The sequence below is a fragment of the Ranitomeya variabilis genome, chromosome 8 (assembly GCF_051348905.1).
Source record: "Ranitomeya variabilis isolate aRanVar5 chromosome 8, aRanVar5.hap1, whole genome shotgun sequence".
In the NCBI taxonomy this organism is placed as follows: Eukaryota; Metazoa; Chordata; class Amphibia; order Anura; family Dendrobatidae; genus Ranitomeya; species Ranitomeya variabilis.
In genome coordinates this window covers 183,073,530-183,097,840 of record NC_135239.1, presented here as the reverse complement: position 1 = coordinate 183,097,840, position 24,311 = coordinate 183,073,530, and the positions used below count along the sequence as shown (strand labels likewise).

General features: G+C 46.6%; 1 protein-coding gene and 1 long non-coding RNA gene across 6 annotated transcripts in view; one reads left to right on the top strand and one right to left on the bottom strand.

The window, feature by feature from the left end:
- Positions 1–24,311, top strand: part of PHF2 (PHD finger protein 2) — a 219,989-nt gene that overhangs the window by 159,235 nt on the left and 36,443 nt on the right. For all 4 annotated transcript variants that reach the window (XM_077277997.1, XM_077277995.1, XM_077277993.1 and 1 more), the window contains exons 11-17: positions 12–101; positions 1,613–2,020; positions 3,369–3,491; positions 6,929–7,047; positions 8,531–8,709; positions 10,213–10,286; positions 11,808–11,965. In XM_077277997.1, the coding sequence (XP_077134112.1) occupies positions 12–101; positions 1,613–2,020; positions 3,369–3,491; positions 6,929–7,047; positions 8,531–8,709; positions 10,213–10,286; positions 11,808–11,965 (1,151 nt within the window). The remainder of the gene's footprint in view (positions 1–11; positions 102–1,612; positions 2,021–3,368; positions 3,492–6,928; positions 7,048–8,530; positions 8,710–10,212; positions 10,287–11,807; positions 11,966–24,311) is intronic.
- Positions 6,421–24,311, bottom strand: part of LOC143788362 (uncharacterized) — a 75,236-nt gene continuing 57,345 nt past the window's right edge. For both annotated transcript variants that reach the window (XR_013218611.1, XR_013218612.1), the window contains exons 3-4: positions 10,196–10,268; positions 6,421–6,521 (exon numbers count right to left, since the gene is read on the bottom strand). This is a non-coding gene — a long non-coding RNA (uncharacterized LOC143788362). The remainder of the gene's footprint in view (positions 6,522–10,195; positions 10,269–24,311) is intronic.

Genomic DNA, 24,311 nt, shown 5'->3' with positions numbered 1-24,311 from the left:
TTGTCTTTTAGGCCCTATTAGAACATGAAGATGAACTTCCGGAACATTTCAAACCCTCCCAGATAATCAAGGACCTCGCCAAAGAAATACGGTTAACAGAGGTGGGTCTTGACTGTAGCTGACCGCTGAGACATTGGCAGTCCATTTAGCTTTATTTATTTCAGCAGCAATTGTGATCATTTTTGATGATTTTGTAGATTTATTGCAAATACTGTAAGAAGGTTCAGCATTTTTTTTTGCTAAGACCTTTTTCTTTTTGTGGAAAGATGCATTCTATATATCTATAAGGGGCAGTTTCTGCTTCGTGCATTAATTTCTGCAAGAATGATTTGGATACAGCTGCAATTCTGTGACCGAGCTGTAGTTAGCATTTCTTTACCCTGGGTAAAGATTAAAAAAGCATAATATGTGCAACACACACATGAGCACCTCACAATTGTGTCATCCTTCATTTGGCTCAATCCTCCAACAGTTCCTCCGATGCTGCCTCTGCTCGCAGCATCACAGTTCAGGTCAGCGGCTCATCCTTAAGCCATGCCGCCGGCCCGAACTGTCAATCACCCAGGAGACCACACCTCCTTCTTTCTCCAGCAAGCACTAAACTGGGGCAGGGGAACAGCACGCTGAGAATAACCTTTTCGGTATCCCCTTTTGTCACAATTAATTTCACATTTAAACAGACTCAGGAATATGTACCCCATTGATCGAATGCAGACTAATTGTGTGTGGTAGGATGTAAAGAGTTAACTCACAGTGAGAGATTACCGGCCAAAAAGCATATTTATTGTGTGATAAAAAGTTGTACAGTTTTGTAATATTCTTTTTGCATTGTTCGACACCTTCAAGATTTTTTTATATTTCTTGCAGTCATTGAATAGGAACCAGTGAATGAAAGTAGAGCGATCTAATAACTCTACTGTAACATTTTAGGACACCCGAGTGTCCCATCACATGATCCATACAGATTTAATATCACGTGGAGGTAAATAGTGAGGACTAGTGATGAGCGAATGTGATCAGTAAGGTGTTATGTGAGCATGCTCGAGTGCTAACAAGTGTCTTCCGTGTGCTCAAAAAATATGTTTCGAGTCCCCGCGGCTGCATGTCTCATGGCTGTTAGGCAATCCCTGCATGTGTTGCGGCTGACGAACACCCACGAGACATGCAGCCGCGGGGACTCGAACATAATATTCGAGCACACCGAAGTCACTTGGTTAGCACACAAGCATGCTCAGATAACACCTTATCCCAGCACATTCACTCATCACTAGTGAGGACTTCTGTCCATTGATTACAGTCATGTTGGAAACCATGAGGAACGGATACAGAAAATATCATAACTCCACTGAGCTATTAAGTTTATTTTTTATGTCCCTTAACAAAACTATTAGGACTGCTGTCTCCCCCAACTCTCCATGCTTGCTCATTTTGGCTGTGCTTGGATATTAGAGGGGCCATGAGACCTGCCTCCTGACATCCGCGGCTCTTCCTTTGTTTAGTCAGTCATTGTTGTGGGATATACATGTGACGTCGCGCCAGGCCGGCTAATCAAACGTCGAGCCATCAAGTAGTAGGCCATACTGACGCTCCCATCCACTTTTTTTGTTTTTAGAACGCATCGAAAGTCAGTAAAACGGACATTTGTGCCAACACGATTCCTGAGGGGAACAACATTTCGGAGAAAATTGAGAAAGAAGAACCCCCCTCACCTGTGCCAGACTCCCCTCCACCTGTGGAAAAAGTTCTGAAAAAAAAGACTCCTAAGAGCGAAAAGTTACCCAAGCCTCCAAAACCGACGAAACCCCCCAAAGAGATAAAACCTCCAAAGGGTGCCAAACCGCCCAAAGCTTCGAAACCCCCAAAACCGCCCAAACCACCTAAAAATAAAGAGGGAGGAAAAAAGAAGACAAAGAAGGACAAAGATTCCCCATTTTCAGCGCCCGACTCCCCTGACCTGGATGTTCTGGAGGCTCACACTAAGGACGCTCTGATTAAAGTTGACACACCAAAGAAGGGGATAGTGAGTATACAGCTCCTGTGTATGTGCATCCAGTATAATGTGATCTTCACGCCAACACTACTTTTAGTACTTGATGTTATATTTTATATTATTATCTGCAATTCCTTATGACTAGGAGACAGGGAGGAAATATCCTCTGTTTCCCCTTATTTGCATTATACCATATCCTGCATGCATTTTTCAGTATTTGGTGAACTATAGGATTATTGGCTACAGTTTCAGGAAACAACAAATGTACATAACCATATTGGTCAGACTCGGGCCCTATCTTCTGTATCCAATGAGCGTGTGTGAAGGAAGGGGGAGCAGGGACAGCTATTGTGATTGGTAGAGTCTCTGTTATTAGCTGTGTACAGAGGTGTTACCATTAATTGCAATCCTGCCTCTGATGGCACTGAGACTACTGAAAACTCTTCCTGAATGGATAGGAAGCACGTGTCTAAAATGGCTCTAGTGGCTGGTGTGATAATTGCAAGATCATTAATTTTGTGTTTTAATAAAGATAGTGATATCAAAAAAATGCCATTAAAAAGATAATACATGTAACACAAAAACCTGATTTAAATTATAGGTCATTTTCAGATAATAGCTTCTCTTTAACTAAAGGTTGCCTTACAACCTCTATAACTGTCAACCACATGCTCATTCTGACATATAAACGGGTAGGCGATAGACAAGGCTTACAGGCAGGCAAGTAAGCCGACAGACAGGGCAGGGAGGCAGACAGGCCAGGAGGGCAGGGAGGCAGACAGGCCAGAAGGGCAGATAGACAGACAGGCCAGGAGGGCAGGGAGGCAGACAGGCCAGGAGGGCAGGGAGGCAGACAGGCCAGGAGGGCAGGGAGGCAGACAGGCCAGGAAGGCAGGTAGACAGGCCAGGAGGGCAGGTAGACAGACAGGCCAGGAGGGGCAGAGAGGCAGACAGGCCAGGAGGGGCAGGGAGGCAGACAGGTCGGGAGGGGCAGGGAGGCAGACAGGCCGGGAGGGGCAGGGAGGCAGACAGGCCGGGAGGGGCAGGGAGGCAGACAGGCCGGGAGGGGCAGGGAGGCAGACAGGCCGGGAGGGGCAGGGAGGCAGACAGGCCATGTGGGCGTGTAGATGGACAGACAGGCAGGTATTGAATTGAATTTCAGCATCCGATCATTTGTCCATCAGCTCTCTCCTTTATGGCCACCTAATGGTCTGTACTAGGTTGGGTGGACTACATAGTGTGGATTTTAAGGATAGGCACCATGAGCTGTAGGTCTGTTCTTCTGACCTTACAGGCACGGCCCACACATAATCCCTGAATGTGCATCATAGATCACTTTTTCTCCTTTTTGCTATTTAAGGCTGTTTCTCTTTTTCAGACTCCTAAAGAAGAGTTGAGCGTTCCGAACAAAGAGGAACCGGCAAAACAGAATAACGAGATCGAAAAGTTTGAGATCCGAGAGCAGAATAAAATCAAAACAGAAGCAAAGTGGAAATATAAGGTATGATATAGTATACTTATAGGAGCGCTGGGGAGATTTCTACAAAACTTAGGACATAAAATGGGAGCGGAGCTTTCAGATTGGTGGCAAGTACAAGCCGAACATTGGTTGAATTTTCCAACTTGCATTTTTTTTTCATACATGCGATATGAGGAGCTGTAAAACTTTTACTTTGTTTGAATAGTTAAGTAATTTTTCTTTTTTTTTTTTTTTTTTGTGTGATACATGATGCCTGATTTTTATATTATTTTTTTATACTTTTTTTTATTTTTTTGCCGATACAGGTGGGAAAATATAGTAAATGTGTTTTTTTTTCACATTTTTTATTTTTTTTTTATGACCACAAAAGGTGACTGAAATACATTTTAAAATGTGTTCCCCTTTCCGTAACAATTATTCTTATATATCAGACTCTGTTTTTCATATTTGTTGATGAGGAAAGAGCTAGCAACAGCTATTTGGATTGTCAACGCCTTTTTTTTAAACATTCTTTTTCCTGATTTTTATTTATTTATTCATTTATTTCACATATTGTGCCCTAATTAAGTAGTAAAAGACCATTGGGTGGCATTTCAATATTTAAATACTTTTTTTTCTGATTTTTCCCTGTTACTGTGGCATGTGTTCAAGTCCGAGTTACAGGGGAAATTCAACCTCCTGCCTGCGTTGTAGATGTAGGTCCACGCTAAGAATTAATCAAATGGTAAAATGTAAAATAAATAAAAGTTGCGTTCTCTTTGCAAGCAGTAACCGCACTGAGGCCGTCGTTTTTGCATTACTTCCGCAATAGTTTTTTTTTTTTTTTAAAGATATTTTGCGACGTATTAAAAAAAAGAAAAAATCTCTTTTAAACACGCGGATTAGTTTTGTTGCTCGGTCTCCGATGGCGTTACATTAAACCCGAACCAGTAATTTTACTTCTCTGCCACATTGTATCTGCTACGTGGTAAATTACATGTAATTATCACTTTTGCTATCATCGCTTGCAGATCTGCAGGAAGTGAAAGAAAGCGAAGAAATAAAACCTATTAGTCACTGGAAAAATCCAACTGTTTGTATAGATGCTTGGTGCCCAGGGCGTATGTGGAGGATTTTTTTTATTTATTTATTTTTTTTACTTTCTACATTTTGGTATTCAATATTAATTAAGGGAAACTATTAAAAAGCCATTATTGTATCAGGTCAACCCCTAAGGGCTCATGTAGATGTCCGTGCAGATCGGGTCGAGCACAGACTGGCAGTAGCTCTTGACATTCCGGTCGTGAGAGTCACGGCCAGGACATGCATTGCTGTGCATTCTCAGACCGATCTGCATTGACTTCCTAAATCGGGGGTCAACAACTACGACTCCTGGCAACCGATCAGGGCATGTTGGGAGTTATAGTTTCACAACAGCTGGCATGCCAAAGGCTGCTGATCCCTGACTTCCATGGTGAGCGCAGCCTCCAAGTGATGTGGAAATGTAATCAGCCGGGGAAAAAATGGGTTGATGGCGCACTAGAAAGTAAGATGACACACACATATAGCGACTTCCTCCTTAGGTCCGCCATATTTGTAGGCGCCTGAGCAGAGAGTTTATCCAAAACGACCCATAACCACTTCCTTGGTATCTGTTTTAATAATTACTTATATTACCTATGAAATAACAATCCTGTAACTTTTTTTTTATATGACTCCATGTTGCCGTTCCTCCATAGTTCCTCCTGGAAATGTGTGAATAAATTGACAACTGGGTGCCGCCATTTCCGTCATCAAAAAGGGGGTGGGGTCAGCACTGATTGGACAGCTTCTGGGCGTGTAGGGACACGCCCCCTAGTGGAAACACCCAGCTGTCAATTTATTTTTATAATTTTTTTTAGGAGGAGTAGCAAAAAGAAAAGATGTCGGAGTCGTTATATTATGGGAAGTACAAGGACAGAAGAAGTGACAAGTTGCCTTTAATGGTATTCCCATCTCCAGGATCCTATCCCAATATGTAGTGGGTGTAATAATAATAATAGCAATTATCCCTAATTAGAAATGAAGAATAGTTCTTCTGATACGCTCTGTCGCTTAACCCATGTGCAGAGCATTACAGTAGCTTAGGTATCTATGGCTACGACCAGTTAGTTAGATGTTAGTGGTCGTAACCATGGATACCTAAGCTACTGCTAGATAGCTTACACATACGGTACTACATATTGGGATAGGATCTTTGAGATGGTAATACCCCTTTAAGTGTAAGTGACTGCTGTTCTGGGGACCTTATTGCTTTATCACCCGTTCATACCATTTGGTTCGGCACCATTCGATGTCTCATTTGTATGACTGGACAATTTGTGATCACAGCAAGGGATTCCTATTCCTAATAAATTGCCCTTAACTTGCTGGATAGATGATAGCTTATTGATCCGTTGGGACCCGTACCGACCTGCAGAATGGGGCACTAGTATCCTGTTAGAATGGAGCGGCATTGCACTTGTTTGACCGCCGATACATTCATTCCCTATGGGTCTGTGCGCCATTGTATTTTGGTAGCTCCATAGAGAATGGATTGAGTGGTAGTTTGACCTGCCGATTCATTTTGTAACTGGGATAAAAGTTCCCCATTCTCCCAAGTAGTTGGACACTCACCGATCAGCAAGTTATCACCTATATAGAGGACTTATTTTTTTCACTGGATCACCCCTTTATCCTTCAGCTAAAATACTTACTTTGTCGCGCGCACCTCGTTGTGGCACGTGCAGTCGACACCGAGTCTCGCAATGCGCTGAGGAGGAAGGGTCACCGAGCTAAGAAGAAAATGTCATCTACGTACCTTCCATACCTGCGGAAATCTGATGAATCAAGCTCGCATGGGATCCAATGGACCCCAAATGACTAATTAAAGGCTGGGAACACCTCTGCTGCCACCGTACTGCTCTCCACTATTGATATGAATGAGACTTGGCAGTTTTTATCTTTATTTTTTCATTAATGCACCATGAAATCAAGAAATAGTCTCTTCCCCGGTATACACGACGCGGGATGTCTCCACACTCCAGCAATGAACTGCAAAAAAAAGGGAGAAACATTATTCTATCTGCAGGGGAGCTGTGTTCCTGACCTTATTTCTTGCATCTCGAAAAAGAAAAATGAATTTAAATTGCAATTTTTCATTTTTCCTAAACGACTCTTAAAAGCTCTTAAACGACTCTTAAAGCAATTTGGTGCTAAAGTAAAAATGAGATCATTACATTAATGCAGACGGTGACGGGTGTGCGTATTCGTTGTAATGAAGCGTGGCACTTGGCAGATGGAAATAAACTTTGTGCCGCCGTGCGCCAAATGTGTTTACAGTACAGTGTAAATGTGCAAAACGGACCCGATTGTGATAAACAAGAAAGCAATCATGGCGGGATGTTTCACGGGGGCCGTACTGGAAGTCTCATTAACCCGTTTTCTTCCTTACATTGCAGAACAGTAAGCCAGATTCCTTACTAAGAATGGAAGAAGAACATAAAATACAGAAAAGTCCCTTTTCTTCACTTAAAGATAGCAAGTTCAAGTTCTCTTTCTCGGGGAAGAAACTATTCAGGTTTGTGATGTTTTACAACAGAATGCAAATGTAGTTTAGGTATGCCAGCCGTACCCATGCTCACATTTGCCTTTTATTTTAGGCCATTTTCGCACTTGCGTTTTGACATTCCATTTATTCCCTTTTTAGGAACAGACAAATGGAAATAATGTAAAAACTGGATCTGTCGCATAACAGGTGCAAATGAAAGCGTGTGATGCAGATTTTTTCCATTTTAATAACTGACCTACAACAGGGCCCAGACAGACCCCGTAATAATCTGCTTCCATTTGTATCAGTTACACAACAGATCCTTTTTTTTTTTTTACATCAATTTCATTTATCTGTTCCTAAAGACGGACTATAAGGAAAGTGTGAATGTGCCCATAGATGTCTTCAGTTCTGAAGATCTGTGCGCTAATGTACCTGCAACTCCATTTTACAGTCGTCCCGAGTCCCTTGTCAGCAGTAGGATGTAAATCTCGAAAAACTGAAAGTGGGGGTATATACACATAGATAATATAATTTTTCACCAATTTCCCTTGGGGATGCTGCTCCCAGAAATCCTTGCACGTCCACCCATGATTATTGATGGTGGTCTGAGGAGTGTTCTGCTGCGGTGAACACAAATCATCAAGATCTGCTGCTGGCAGCTCCCTGCTTGTGCAATTTCCATCCATTTCTCCAAGTGTCTCAAGTGCATTTTTCAACATGACAACTCCAGGTCATATATTGCTCACGCTTCTGTAAGGAGCGTTCATGGCCTAAACCTGCTACCATGACCTGCACCGTCTCCAGACTTGTCTCCCACTGAGCACATCTGGGACGTCACTGGTCGATAATTGTAAAGGGAGCTGCCAGCAGTGGATCTTGATGATTTGCCCAAGTGGATTTGGCGGCAGAACTTTCCACAGACAACCATCATTAACCTTTTTCATGGAAAACAAGGTTGTAATTTTCAGTACAGGGATTTCTGGATTTCTGCGCGTGGCGCTTTTACTTTGTGTTTCCCTTTTTCACTATTTGCATATCATTAACAAGTCTATGATTTCTGTAATTCCATGAATTTTCCTTCTTGGTGGTGCAATTTCAATGTTGAAGAGTGTATAATACAAGATCTAGTAAATGCAAATAGATAAAAAAAAGAAAAAATAACCTCAATAAAAAAAAATATATATTGTAAAGGGATTTCAGTCTTGACACTTATGCACTGAGATAGTTGGGTTCATCAGGGTAATCCAATAAATGAATTAGTTTTCTGGTCTAGTGATATTTGTTGTTTGATGTGGGACCCCAAATTATCATCAGAATGGGGGACTCGTGTCCACTATTCTCTCGTCATGTTGTGTGGATCGGAAGGTTGCACTTGCGCCCTGTTGCAGTATGCCATGTTTTTGGCACTGACAGAGATACATCTTCATGTAGATTGTGCGATCTATCTAGTGAAACTGTCTTCGTTATGTGAGTTTTTCTTTTTTTTGTAACCCACGGTTATTTTTCACAGTCATAAGGGAATCAAGCCCCAGAACAGCCCCAGCATTTTCGGATCCTTGCAGAATTTCAAAGAAGACAAAAACAAGCCGATCAGGGACGAGTACGAATACGTCTCCGATGATGGAGAGCTAAAAATCGATGAGTTTCCAATCAGGAGAAAGAAAATGACGACAAAGAGGGACTTAACATGTAAGATGTCACACAAATACCTAGAGCGTGGTTCAGCAACCCCCCCAGTCCCACAACTCACAGGATGCCCTGCATGTCTGAAGCTGTCAGGACATACTGGAAAATGTAGTTTCACAAGAGCTGGAGTGGTGCAGGTTACTGGTTACGGGCATAGTGCACGATTTAAAGCGGTTTTCCAGTTTCAAAAAACTACTATCCCCAGTCTACTTTTTTTTTTTAAAATAAAAACAATCCTGTTGTTTACTCTGGGTCCTGGTGTTTGTAATTATCTGCAACGCTGCAGTCACATTGATAGCGCTGCGCCTAACATTGACAGCACTACGCCTAACATTGACAGCGCTGCGCCTAACATTGACAGCACTACGCCTAACATTGACAGCGCTGCGCCTATCATTGACAGCACTACGCCTATCATTGACAGCGCTGCGCCTATCATTGACAGCGCTGCGCCTATCATTGACAGCGCTACGCTTTTCATTGACAGCGCTGCGCCTAACCTTGACAGCGCTGCGCCTAACCTTGACAGCGCTGCGCCTAACCTTGACAGCGCTGCGCCTAACCTTGACAGCGCTGCGCCTAACCTTGACAGCGCTGCGCCTAACCTTGACAGCGCTGCGCCTAACCTTGACAGCGCTGCGCCTAACCTTGACAGCGCTGTTCCTAACCTTGACAGCGCTGCTCCTAACATTGACAGCGCTGCAGCCAATAACCGAGGTTGACAGCTCGAGCTGCTCAGAACCGCTGAGCTCACTGACTGGCTGTAGTGGGGGTGACTAAAAGGGGTTGTCCTTTACTCGGATAACCCCTTTGTCCCCCCCGTAAAATACAAACACGTATTCTCGTCTCCAGTGCCGGCGCCATTCTAGCAGTGTCTGCACTGGCTCTCCCGGGTCACGCGATCCCTGCTGCCAGTCGGCGCTGGCTTCGCGCTCCTCTCCATCCAGAAGAAGCGAGAGCTGTGACGACTTTCTCACTTCCTCCAGATGTCACCCATGATCACAACTTTTTCCTGTAAACTCTGAGGAGTTTTAAGTGACCCTTTAAATGCCAGCATACTGCTAGTTTAGCAATATGTCATAGCTGTAAATCTGGTGTAAAAGTGTCTGCCAATAATTAAGATTTTTGTGTCGGCATAATAGTAATCGCACCCGGCGATTGAGCATTTTGCTTGATCGTTGGGTCGTTACCAATTATTGGCTTGTCTAAATGGGCAAGATAAGCAGATGCACAAATGCTGGCACAGAAGCTCCGATCATCCGCCGCTTGTGGCAGCACGGGAGATTGCCGGCTGTTTTTCTGTTTGGGGCCATGCGGCATTGCTGAGAATACTCTGCAAAATGAAAATGTTGCATAAATCACCGACATACGTATTCATTTATTTTTTTTTTTTAACACAACCCGCGTAGTTAAGATGGAGTAAAAATGAATTGTATTAAAAATCAACCTATTAATTAGTCCTCGATCTGTAAATGAATCTAGAACTTACTTGTGCTTTGTGTCCAGTTTTATCAGATGTAAAGGAAACGCCTCCTCTTGTGCCGCCCAAGAAGCCCAAAGTCCTGGAAAAGAAGTATAAGGTATGGATCTTGTAGCTCCTATTAGGCAGTTTTCTATTGAATCATTGAACATTTTAACCCCAATGCTATTCCATTTGGAAAATACGTAGAAGTTCAAGAATCTCTATATTTTAGATGGATTTAACTGCGTAGTGTGCAAACATTGCCATTTATCTGCATCCGTCTACCCACTGACGTCAGGGCTCCAATTGTATCCACAAATTTCTCCAAGGGGCATTAGGGGGTCTGTCCTTATGTAAGGATCACTCCAGGCAAAACTGATTCACATGTATTGCTTAATGCAGACACTTAAGGGAGGTGAGAGCACACCTGTGCACACTGACACTGCAGGAGCCCAGCACACTCTCATCGCCCAGTACTGTGTGATCCTGTCTGCAGCGAGCGGCCGCTGCGTCCAGGAGAGGGATGAGAACATACTCGCCCGCCCTGGCACTGTGTGTGCTGTCTGCGCTCCTGCAGTGTCAGTGCGTGCAGGGCTGAGGATTCACTTCAGGCATGAGTGACGACAATCAGCATAAGAGGAGGCGTGCACAATTGTAGTGCAACATGCACTAAGCTTTTGGCCACGCCAAGGGTGCACCGAAGATGCCTCATTTGAATATGTAAAACATTTATTTTTTAATGGAAAAACAGGCTAAGTAAAATCCATACTACAAATATGATTCTTATAGGGGCTAAGTCCCCTCTGTGTTTGGTTTAATTTGAGTTTTGTGGGGTGACAGACTTGGTTCATGTATTAAAGTAGTCGTGCAGGACTTAGATTTTTGTGGGTGTTGCAGTTTAGCCGATCCACCGGTGTACAGAGCTGTTCTGTGCTCTGCAGATAGCTTCTGCGGGAGCGGTGGTGGTACCGGGTTTCCGATCCTCACCAATCCAATGATGATGAACCGTCGTAAAGTTAGGTCCTCAATATCTAACATTAGATGAATGTCGTACAAACTTGCTAAGCTAGGCTGGATCGGTCGACCATCCGGTGTGTATTAGGGGGCTCTCCTGTCTCTCCCGACAGATGATTTTGGGGGAAGAGAAGGATCGGGCGTTTAGAATTTCAGTGGCTGAGCCCTTTGGTTTCAGGGGGGATAAGCAGCTGCCGCAGATTTTTTCCTCTCTCCCCGTTGAAAGCCCATGAATGCTCAGCCGTATGTGTATATTGGAGGCCGGAAAGACTATTATCTCACATGCATGAGCAACTTTAGTCTTGGATGACCCCTTTAAGACACAAGACAGGATGCGAAGCTATATCCATTGTATATTCATAGAGGAGAGCGGCGTGCACTTATGATCTTGGTACCTAGAGAGGGTGCAGAGATGCACAGGCCTGGACGATGTATGTCTTTGATCATGGTAACGCTCTCTGACGCACATATAAAGCAATCTACCAGGCGGCACAGAGTAGACTTTGTTCTTGATACACAAAGCAGTGGAGGATGCTCTGATGGCTTTGAGACATTTCGATTCTAGACAGATTGCATCGCTTCCCAGATAGAGATCACCTGTAACACTGCCTCCTCTCCATTACAGAACGACGACTCGTCAGACGAGGGATCTCTTCACATTGACACAGAAGCAAAACCAGCCCGAAATTCCAAAGTGAAGAAGGACAGCACAAGCTCTGGAGGCATCCTGGACCTTCTGCAAGCAAGTAAAGAAGTCGGTGGCTTGGACTATAACTCAAATAGGTAAGTGACATATTCCTTCCCAGGATTTATCTGGATTCACCGGAGGTGTGGGGGTCCATGACAGTTTTATTATCAAACAAATAAGGCAGCACTCTGTAGCGCTACAGCATGCAAACATGAAATATGAAAATTGAATTGCATTACTGCACTAGAAATATGAAAAATTGAGAAAGCTTAACGCATAAATTGGCCAATTCATGTGTACCCGGCAGCCGCAATAAGGCGATTTTCGTTGCCAGGATTTAATGCTAATCCTCTCTTAGACAGTCTACATCTCTCTGGGAACCTAATGTGAATCCTCTCTTAGACTGAAGTCTATATCTCTATGGATGGGTAGGATCGTACTGCAATTAAAAACGCCTGAGGCTAAGGGGCGGAGTGCTCAGTCAGAAGGCTAATACATAAAAATATCAAAAAAATGGACCGTCATAGCCAAACATAAATTAGGTCTGAACAGGTGCTTACCTAGAGTTGCCAACTCATATACCATCAAACAAATAAAGCAGTACTCTGTAGCACTATAACATGCAAACATGAAATATGAAAATTGAATTGCATTACTGCACTAAAAATATGAAAAATTGAGAATGCTTAGCGCATAAATTGGCCAATTCATGTGTACCTGGCAGCCAAGATAAGGCGATTCTCGTTGCCAGGACCTAATGCCAACCCTCTCTTAGACAGTCTATAGCTCTCTGGGAACCTAATGTGAATCCTTTCGTAGACTGAAGTCTATATCTCTATGGAGGGGTAGGATCGTACTGTGATGTGACGGTCAGTTTTTTTGTTATTTGTATGTATTAGCCTTCTGACTGGGCACTCCGCCCCTTAGCCTCAGGCGTTTTTAATTGCAGTAGGATCCTACCCCTCCATAGAGATATAGACTTCAGTCTAAGAGAGGATTCACATTAGGGTCCCAGAGAGATGTAGACTGTCTAAGAGAGGATTGGCATTAGGTCCTGGAACAGAGAATCGCCTTATCGTGGCTGCCAGGTACACATGAATTGGCCAATTTATGCGCTAAGCTTTCTCAATTTTTCAGATTTCTAGTGCAGTAATGCAATTCAATTTTCATATTTCATGTTTGCATGCTATGGCGCTACAGAGTGCTGCCTTATCTATTTGATTGTATGTGAGTTGGTGACTCTAGGTAAGCAGCTGTTCAGACTTAATTTATGTTTGGAAGTGACTGTCAGTTTTTTTCGATATTTTCATGACAGTTTTATGTCTGCGGCAGACAGAATGCCTGCGGACCTATGCTGTATCCAGAGAGTAATAATCCAGACAGCCGTACAGAACTTTTGGAAAGAAAATAACTATTGTTTTTTCTCGCAATGGTTCTAATACACCGAGTGCAAATGCCTGCAATTTTTGGAAGTAGAAAGCTTCTGATATTGCTGACACCAGACAACCATCTGATGTGATCTAACCTGCAAATTTTCAGGGAAATTCTGTTTGCATCGAAGTTATTAACCGCAGATTGAATGTGTCCTATTATGATCTGAGCTCTCTCCAGACCCTAAAGCAAAATAAGCTTAGGATGTACCGAAAACAAAAAGAGTAAGACAATTGTATGTTCTCCTTGGCGGTCACCTGTCCTGTTGCCCCTGCCGTTGGGTCCTCCGCGACTTCTTTTTGCCTTCCTCGTCATGCGCATCTTCTTCTGCCCACTTCGCTCTGGGCCGCAGATTTTGGCACTGACTAGACTGCTGATGTGATTGTGATTTCCGAGGAGGAGGGGGCAGAGTTCCGACCGCGCATGTGCGGTCGGAACTGGCGGATTCGACGGACGAAAAAACGTTACATTGAACGTTTTTTCGTCTCGATGGACCGCAAAAACACGACGCATCCGTTGCACGACGGAAGCGACGTGTGTCCATCCGTCGCAATCCGTTGTTAGTTCAAGTCAATGGCAAAAAAACGAATCCTGCGGGCACATTTGCAGGATCCGTTTTTTAGCCATAACCACGGATTGCGACGGCCCCCAGAAGACGGAAATGTGAAAGAAGCCTTAGTCAGCCATTTGTTTTTTATATTCTAAGTTTATTATCCTCGGAGGTCTTGAGAAACCCCCAGAGCAAAATATAGAACATTCAGTAAGCAGCTGCGGGCATGGCAGGACAGGTGAGCGCTGAGGTGAGTATTCTTTTTTTTTTTTTTTTAAACTTTTGACCAGCCCTTTACGGTTCAGAAAAATGGCGGCCAGCTTGGTAATTTTCTATATTCGTGGAAATCCGTATTATGGAGAATGCAAAGTTTTATAAAATTTGAGGAGAATGCAATTCCTCTCAAATTCTCTCATCCCGAATTTCAGTCTCTTCCCTGACAGATCTCCCGATCCTCTTTTTCTCCTGGATGGCAACCTCACGGTTTGCGCAGAGGCAGCATCTTTCTCTCCTCTCCCTATGCAGAACACATGCACACTAGGCCGAGATGACTGTCCGCTATCTGATGTGTATGGACATTTGAGAAACTAGTACTGGCCATGTTGAGAATATATTAAAAGCTACTTGAAAACCTATATATCTCCATGTTAAGCATGGATAAAAAGAATAGAGATAGGTAAGAGGGGCTTAAATGGCTATTCCCATCTAATATTGCGATGACATCTTGGAACCCTCGCGATTTTATGAGTGAAGGACCTCCAACAGTATACACAATGACACCTGGCCATCCCCTGAAATTAAATTGCTAATTTATTTTTTTAATGACTTTATCGTATTCCCAAAAAATAGTTACTCTGTCGCCTCATTGGGGGACACAGGACCATGGGTGTTATGCTGCTGTCCACTTGGAGGCGACACTATGCATAATCTGAAAAAGATTAACCGTGGCTCCTCCTCTGCAGTATACACCCCTGGACGGCGTCAGCCTTCTCCAGTTTTTGCTTAGTGTTGCATAGGAGGCACACCTAAGATTTTCTACTCCGTTTTTTCTGACGGATTACAGATGAAGAAAAGTGGGTCTCCTGTGAGACTCCCGGCATGGCTCCTTCCTCGGCCCCCTATTACGGGGTGCCCGGTTGAAGTAGAGATGGCTATTCCCCATGTTGCTCCTTCCCCAGTCCCTCGGGTGCTGGTTCGAAGTCGAGATCCCCCCTCCTTCCCCAATCCCTCTTGGTTTCTGGGTTGAGGTCGAGGCGAGGATAAAGGCCCCTGAAGGTGACAACAGCACCCTCCCTAATCCCCCTCTGGGTGCATTAAGTTGAGACGCCTCAGGTAGGGCCTGTACAGGCAGCACTCTGCAGCTCCCAGCAATGGGCCAGCACACTGCACTTGCATCCAGGGACCCCAGCCCAGCTGCGGGCTCCTGTCGGGGCCGGGGGGAGTGCAGGCAGGCATGGCACAATAAAGACACAGGGCTCCCTGCGCCCCTGTTTCTGCGGCAGCACCAGCTCTACTGCCTCAGGGGGACCCCTCACCGGGCCCCCCTTCCGCTTATAGCCCCACCGCTATCCTGCTTTTAAATCCGGGAGGGTCCGGTTCAGATCCGACCCCCTCCCGGACTTCCGCGCCGGCCTGGAGCCTTTCTGGGCATCAGGCATCTAATTTAGGCCCCGGCTTCGGCCCAGCTGAAGCCGCCGCCTCCTCTCCGCCCCCGGCCTGCCCCCCGGATGACAAATATGACACTCTACAGTGTCATAGAGGGGGCGGATCGAGACAGAATGGGCGCGTTTTTACATAGCTTTGCCGCCTTTTTCTCAGCTCTCCGCCCCCTTCTTCCCCTGCCTCTTCTCCTCGGCGGCCATTTCTACTGCAGCAAGGATTAACCCTGCATCTCCCGGTCAGCAGGACCAGGCCAGCCAGTCTCCGGGGGGCACAGGACTGTGGATCTTCGGCGCTGGACCTAGGGGAAAACTGGTGGGGTAAGATCACAGCTGGGTTGTTTTACTCGGCTGTGAATCCATATTCCCTATAAGGCTCCCCTATAGGGTCCTCTGCATAGCTACCCCTGTAAGGTCCTCTGCATAGTCAGCCCTTCTGCACTCTGCACTATGCTGGGCTCAAGGTCCAAGAGAAGTAGGCAGGACTGCTATTATGCATTCTGCACAGCCTGCAGGACCACTCTCCCCAGTGGCAGCATGTACCCACACTGCCAGGACTGCACTCAGACTACTGTGTCAGAGCCCCAAGAGGCCCCTGCCAATGCTTCGGTGTCTAATGCCACGCCGGAATGGGTCACTCAGATGTCACAATGTATGACGCAATCTAACCTCCACATTGCTTCAGGCTCTGCAGAGTCATGCCTCGGCTATGACCGTTACCCAGCAAAGGGAGAGCTTGACTCAGGGACAGGACAACCCTGGCACATCCACGTCTAAGTCAGGACGCAAGCGGACCCACAGTCCATCTGCATCATCCCATAGCACTCCGTCATCCCCTTCTAGGGAGAGACACCGTAATTCCAGGTCATCTAGACCGTCCCCTTCCAGGGGCAGACAATGCAGATCTCCGCAATCCCTGACCAGAGAAGGCCTCCTCCCCAGCTCACCCAGCAGGGGACGCCTCAGTGATACACAGGATTCGGAAGGCATCTGTGACTCCGACTCAGACAAGGAAACGGAGGGGTCCCTGATCCCAATCCGCCTAGCAATACAGCGCTAGTTGAGGACTTTATCTCTTCCATCCATCGGGTGCTGAACATTTCTGATCCGCCACCAGAGGCCCCAGAACACAAGATTTCCTTTGAAGGACCTCTGAAGCCGCCTAAGGTTTTCTCTAACCACCCAGAGTTTAAGGCGATCCTTAAAAAGCAGCTCTCACAGCCTGAGAAAAAATTTGCTAATTGCAAATATCTGGAGGTGAGGTACCCCTTCCCGCAGAAGGATTCCAAGGAGTGGACAGACCGACCCGAAGTGGACCCCCCTGTCTCTAGACTAGCAGCACAGACCCTCCTTTCACTGCCAGATAGCTCAACCCTCAGGGACGCAGCAGACCGGCAGGTAGAACGCATGGCTTGTTCAATTTTCGAGGCCGCAGGGCCATCCCTGGCTCCCACGTTCGCTTCAGTTTGGGCTGCCAAGGCCATTTTGGCCTGGGCCAAAAATTTACAAGCTGGCCTCCAAGCATCCGCTCCTGAGCTGTCGGACCAAGCGGTTCAAATAGCAATCGTAGCAGATTACATACTTCATGCAGCTCTGGATTCAGCAAGGGGTGTAGTGAGGATAGCATCAAACGCCATCACAATTCGGCGTATCCTCTGGCTGCGGGAATGGAAAGCGGACGCAGCCTCAAAGAAGTCCCTCACGCACCTCCCCTACCTCAGTGGGCGACTTTTCGGGAACAGTTGGACACGATGATATCCAACGCCACCGGGGGTAAGAGTACCTCTCTTCCCCAACTGAAACCTAAACGCACTTACAAGAAGCGTAACCAAGCTTGATTCCGATCCTTTCGGAATTCTTTGGGCTGGTCCGTCTCGCGTCCAGCACAAAATCGTAACCGTTCCCCACGCAGGGACAACTCACGATCGACGCAAAGGTCGGACAAAACCTGGCAGTCAAAAGCAGCCCAGTCTAAGCCCAGAGGAGGAAAATCTCAGATTTTTTTCCTCATCATGACTCACGGACTCTGGAAGACACTACACCCGTCGGCGGCCGACTTTTGCTCTTTCATCAAGTCTGGCTGCCTATTACAGAAGACAGGTGGGTCAAGGAACTAGTGTCTTCCGGATACAAGATAGAGTTCACCTCCAACCCACCAGACCGATTCTTCCTCTCTGTCCCCCTTGAAACCACCAACCAAGGCTCGTGCCTTCCAACAAGCGGTCTCCTTGCTTGTTCAAGCAGGAGTCATAGTACCGGTCCCCACGACCGAGCGCTTCCGAGGGATCTACTCCAATCTATTCGTAGTCCCCAAGAAAGGAGGCAGCGTACGGCCCATACTGGACCTAAAACAACTCGACAAATATGTACGGGTCCGTCACTTCCGCATGGAGTCCCTTCGGTCCATCATTGCGTCCATGGAGAAGGGAGAATATCTCGCCTCCATAGACTTACAAGACGCATACCTGCATATACCGATTGCACCTGCCCATCAGAGATTTCTCAGGTTCGCAATCGACCAGGACCACTACCAGTTCGTGGCTCTCCCGTTCGGACTCGCCACGGCTCCCAGAGTGTTCACCAAAGTCATGGCAGCTACCATGGACGTCCTGCACTATAGAGGCATAGTAGTCGTTCCATACTTGGACGATCTACTCATCAAGGCTCCCACCTTCAAGGACTGTGAGCTCAGCGTCTCAATCACTATCGACACTGAGTCGCATGGGCTGGTTAGTCAACCTACAAAAGTCATCACCAACCCCGAGTCAGTCTCTGACCTTCCTGGGAATGCTATTCAACACCTCCAGGGGTCTAGTGCTCCTTCCCAAGGACAAGGCACTGGCTCTCCGCCTAGGAGTTCGCACCCTCCTCCGCAAACCCCCTCGATCTCTCCAGTTTGCCATGAGAGTCCTCGGCAGGATGGGAGCAGCAGTAGACGCGGTAACATTTGCCCAGTTTCACCTCGGGCCTCTTTAACTAGCCATCCTCAAGTCCTGGGACAAGAACCCGTTCTCTCTCGACAGGGAGTTCTGGCTAACGTCGTCAACCAGGAGGTCCCTGCACTGGTGGCTCAAGCTAACCTCGCTAGCAAAGGGGAAATCCTTTCTCACAGGTCAATGAAAGGTTCTGACCACCGATGCGAGCCTGACGGGTTGGGGTGCGGTGCACCTACACCACAGGGCAAGTGGTCCCCAGTGGAAGCGACCATGCCCATCAACATCCTGGAAATTCGTGCCATCCTCCTGGCATTGAGGGCCTTCCATCACTTACTGGCAGCCTCTCACATCAGAATACAATCGGACAATGCCACGACTGTGGCATATGTGAATCACCAAGGGGGGGACCGCAGTACCCAGGCGATGCGAGAAGTGTCACACATCCTCCACTGGGTGGAGGACACAGGCTCGGTTCTCTCGGCAGTCCACATTCCGGGTGTGGACAATTGGGAAGCAGACTTCCTCAGCCGACAAGGAATAGACTCGGGAGAGTGGTCTCTCCATCCCAAAATTTTTTGCCAGATTTGCCATCGCTGGGGGACCCCGGATGTGGACCTAATGGCATCCCACTTCAATGCCAAGGTCTCCAACTTCATGGCCAGAACACACGATCCGCGGTCGCTCGGAGCAGACGCTCTGGTTCAGGACTGGACCCACTTCCAGCTTCTGTACATTTTCCACCTCCCCCTGATATCCAGAGTGGTGAGGAAGATCAAGCAACAGGGAGTTCCAACCATCCTAATCGCACCGGACTGGCCCAGACGTACATGGTACGCCGACATCATACAACTTACAGCAGACGCCCCCTGGCGTCTCCCCGACCGCCCCGATCTTCTATCACAAGGCCCGTTCTACCACCAGAACTCAAGGGGCTCTCAATTTGACAGCGTGGCCCTTAAGACCTGGGTTCTAACCCAGGCAGGGCTCTCGCCAGACATTATTGGAACCATGATCAGGGCACGGAAGCCAGCCTCTGCCAAGATGTATTACCGTACTTGGAAAGCTTTCTTTACTTGGTGCGAATCTCGTGGCCAGACTCCACTCCCTTATTCCCTTCCCAAAGTCCTTGGTTTTTCTCCAATCGGGTCTGGAGGTCAGGCTGTCCCTGGGCTTGCTTAAGAGCCAGGTGTCAGCCCTCTCAGTGCTTTTTCAAAGGCGCATTGCTACTAAGCCGCAAGTAAGGACTTTTCTTCAGGGGGTTTCCCGATTGGTTCCCGCCTACAGACGACCTCTAGAAACGTGGGACCTCAACCTGGTCCTGACAGCATTGCAGGAACCACCCTTCGAACCCCTTAACGAGGTCCTGCTCCGCCTTCTCTCCCAGAAGGTGGTTTTCCTGGTGGCAATCTCGTCGCTACGCAGGGTGTTTGAACTGACAGCACTCTCCTGCTGACGGCCCTTCCTGGCCTTTCACCAGGACAAGGTAGTTCTCCGCACCATCCCATCTCCTTCCTCCCGAAGGCTGTGTCCACCTTCCACCTCAACGAGGAAATTTCACTGCCATCCTTTTGTCTGGTCCCGGTTCATAGAGTGGAGAAGGCTGTGCATACGCTTGACCTTGTTAGGGTATTGCGTATATATGTGTCTAGCACTGCGTCCTTCCGGAGGTCTGATTCTATTTTCCTTCTTCCGGAAGGCGGCCGCAAGGGTCTTCCAGCTTCCAAAGCTACCCTTGCCAGGTGGATCAAATCCACCATACATGAGGCCTACCGCCTTAAGAATTTTCCTCTTCCAGCCGGTATTACGGCACACTCTACACGGGCGGTAGGGGCCTCCTGGGCCATTCGACACCAGGCTTTGGCACAAGTGTGTAGGGCGGCCACTTGGACTAGCCTACACACGTTTACTAAACACTACAGGGTTCATACCCGGTCCTCAGCGGACGCGAGCCTGGGTAGATGTGTTCTGCAGGCGGCGGTGCCCCAAGTGTAGGGGCCGGTCTGCACAATATTCCTCCATTGCTTCCCACCCAAGGACTGCTTTGGGACGTCCCATGGTCCTGTGTCCCCCAATGAGGCGACAGAGTAAAGGAGATTTTTGTGTACTCACCGTAAAATCTTTCTCTTAGCCTCTAATTGGGGGACACAGCTCCCACCCTGTTGCCCTTTCCGGGCCGTTGTAACTGTTGAGTTCTCATATTGTTTTCTTGAGCTCGTACATAGTTGCCTTCTTACAGGCATAATTATGTTATTCATGTTACGTTCCTCCTACTGCTTTTGCACAAAACTGGAGAAGGCTGACGCCGTCCAGGGGTGTATACTGCAGAGGAGGAGCCACGGTTAATCTTTTTTAGATTATGTATAGTGTCGCCTCCTAGTGGACAGCAGCATAACACCCATGGTCCTGTGTCCCCCAATTAGAGGCTAAAAGAAAGAGATTTTACGGTGAGTACACAAAAATCTCCTTTTCTCTGCTCATAAATATTTCTATACTTTTGTTTGCAGCAGCAGTCTGTTATTCAGAGCTACATTTCTTAGTCTAAAATGTAAAAGCATAACCAATTAAATAATTAAGGAGAACTGGCTGTCGTCACCTTTGGACAGACTGTTTTCTGCTTTTTCATTATTTAAAGTTTTTTTTCTCACATTTGGCTTGTGGCGTATCAGAAGGCAGCGGCGGATGGGTCTCTGAGCCGGTCCTACCCGTGTCTGCTAGTACAAAGCTCTCCATAGAGCACATACGGTACTTTTTAGCTATGAGACATTCTCATAATTGGGTAACATTGCAAAGTGTTTGTACTTTTCTCTCCTCATGTCCGTTTCTCTGGTGTAGTATTCTCCCGTAGTCCAACTGAGTCACCCGCCAGGGCCGTGGAATAACCGTTACCGGATCCGGTGTTCACAGGGAGATGTCACGGTGGCGACCCGGTCCATGGCCCTGGGCGCCCATGTAAAAAGGGGAATTTTAATAAAGTTTATGTTCATGACGCCACCTGTGTTATTCGGTCAGTGGGGACCGACGCTGCTTTAAGGGGTCCTCTGGGGTGATGTTATGGCAGCTAGATGGTATAACTTCCCACAGGTGAAGTGTATCCCCAGGGCTCCCAGTGTGTAGATAGAAGATGGTGAATGGTGCCGTGAAGAACGAGGACACAGGTTTGCAGTCTCTTTACCTGGTTTACTGAAGACTTCAGGCAGCCACAGTCCAGGGCACCAGATCACAGGACAGGCTGGGTCCAGCTGGCTTGGAGGCGAATCCAGAGTCCCCTTTTCCAGGTGGAGTTAAAAGCCTCCCTCTAGTGCGGTGGTCTTGTAGTCCCTTACTGCCTATGGCTTCAGATAAGGTCCTCACATTTCTTCTCTCTGTCCCCCATATAGGATAGGACAATACCTGTATGACAGGTATCTTGAGCCTTTTTACAGGGACTCTATCACGCCCCGGGCTCTATGGGTTACTGTGTCTTCAGGTGTTCAGCTGTCCTGCCAGTCTCTGCTGTAAGTCTTAGATTCCCTTACAACCTCGGTGGTCCAGCTACAGGTTATCTGCGCTTCAGGAGGAGGCAGCCTGCTCGTAGCTGGTCTCCCCTGATGTCTCTCTCCTGTGCTTCGCTTTCCTACACGCTCACTGAACGATGTTCTTTCCTTCTGTATGTCCCTTTCTCCAGGGGCTGTAGTACTTCAGACTACACGGCCCCTTCTGACACTCTGTCGGTCTGCCTTCTTCTGTCTCTCTGACAATCTAACCTCTCTTTCCCTCCAAATCACAATATATATAGGGGAGTCACCTAGGAATAGGTTCAAAAGCTCCCCTGTGTGGCCTGGAGTGTGAACATGTTGTGTGTATGGTGATTACCTGATAAAAGATATTCTTCATCGCTTCCAAACGTAACATCACTTTCCCCGTTAGGAAAGCAATGCTACTGTGACGATCAGGACCCTGGGGCGCCACACAACCTTACACTTTTCTGAATCTACTCTAACAACCACCTAACCCACATAATATCTTTTTTTTTTAAATGGAAAGAACAGTTAAAAAGGCGACCCCCCTGTCAGAATTTTTTTTTTTATGAAGTCCACGCTAACGTCACGTTAACGGCGCTGCAGCCAACCAGCGAGCACAGTGGATCTGCCCAAGTTTACGGCACGAGTCGCTGTGCTGACTGATTAGCTGCAGCGCTCTAGATGTGACATTAACACATCAGGAGCAGAAGGGGAGACTCAGAGCTGGACCTGGGGAGGACGAGTAAGGCACGGGATTTTTTTTTTTGCCAACTAACGGAGCTTATAGGAAAAACTTTTCTGATAGGGGTCAACCCCTATACAGATGTGTAGAAAAAAAATAACATTTTTATACTGTATCTGCCTGAAATTGTAAGCTAATGGTTGGAGATAGGCTTTTAATAAACGCATTAGGGGTATTAATTACTCGGGTTACATTCACTGAGGTTTCGTCTATCAGTAATGTCCGTCATCACTGTCAGTCCTGATGGTATCCATGCATTGCCAGGTTTTCTGCACGGCGATATAACGGGCAGTTTCTCCCAATGATCTGGCCCCTTCTATGTGCTGGTTAATTGCGCAGAGTTCCCGATTCAACCAGCAGCAGTTTTCCTGCAGGTTTGATGGTCTATTTCACCTACAATTACCTCTGGGAGGAGATCAGACGCAAGAACAAGCTGCAAACTCCACCAGCGATGTGCTGATTTCCTCCCGTTCTATCAATAGGTTATGTAAGGACAATGCATCAAGAAGCTAAACGCTCAGATTTGGCTTTTGGCGTATCAGAAGGCAGCGGCGGATGGGTCTCTGAGCCGGTCTTACCCGTGTCTGCTAGTACAAAGCTCTCCATGGAGCACATAATTTATTACTATGAGACATACGTATCTCTGAGATATATTGATGGTGCTTCTATTAACACAGATCAGCGACATAGAAATATTAAAAGGGTCAAGGTCTCCAGGCCCCTACTTTATAGCGTTTGTTGGTGGTCATGGACTTCCATCAATCCTGTATACTCTCACATCTCGTTACCCTCCTAAGATGAATGAGAGAGGCAAGGCAGGAAGACATAATACTATAGCTATAGACATAATATTTTTTAGACAATTAGCCTTCCATTCATCAAAGCCCCGGTGTTCTGCATGACCGTCTTGATGAAATTCATTGAGAGGGGTGCGCCTCCAAATGGATTGGGAACATATTTCTACTCTCGTGGGGCGCCGAAAAAAATGTGATCCATTGGAGGACTGAAGAATATATCTGTCGTAATTTCCGCCACTTTTTGGGTAGTTTTTTTTTGCCCCCTAGCACCTACGGCTAAGCTCTGACCACTTTTTCAAAAAGTTAGAGGAGACCGGCGTAGACTCCAAATCTTAAATTTTTGCTCCAAAAATTGTAGGATATTTCAAGGAAAAAAATAATTATTTCCAAAAACAGATGAATTTAGTCTTAGTCTTAAAAGGCTTGACTCATCAGACACAATAACTTTTAATGCGTGGCCCCTTGGGGGCAATCAGCTAATTGCTCCAGGTCAACGTCTGGATACGCAGATGATTTTGCCAGGGAAGTATGTGGTATACCTTGGCGCCATTGAGATGAAGGTAAATTAAAGGGGTTGTCTGGTGAAAACAAATTATCACCAATCCACTGGATAGGTGATAACTTATTAAGCGATAGGGGTCCGGCTTCTGGGATCTGCACCGATCGCCACTTTTATTCCCATGATTCCCGTTATAAAACTTATGCAGTCGAAATAAAAAAAAATCCCCTTTCTGCCAAATCAATGCGAGTCCCAGAAGTCGGACCCCCACCAATCAGGAAGTTATCACGTATCTTGCAGATAGATGACTTGTTTTCAATGGACAATC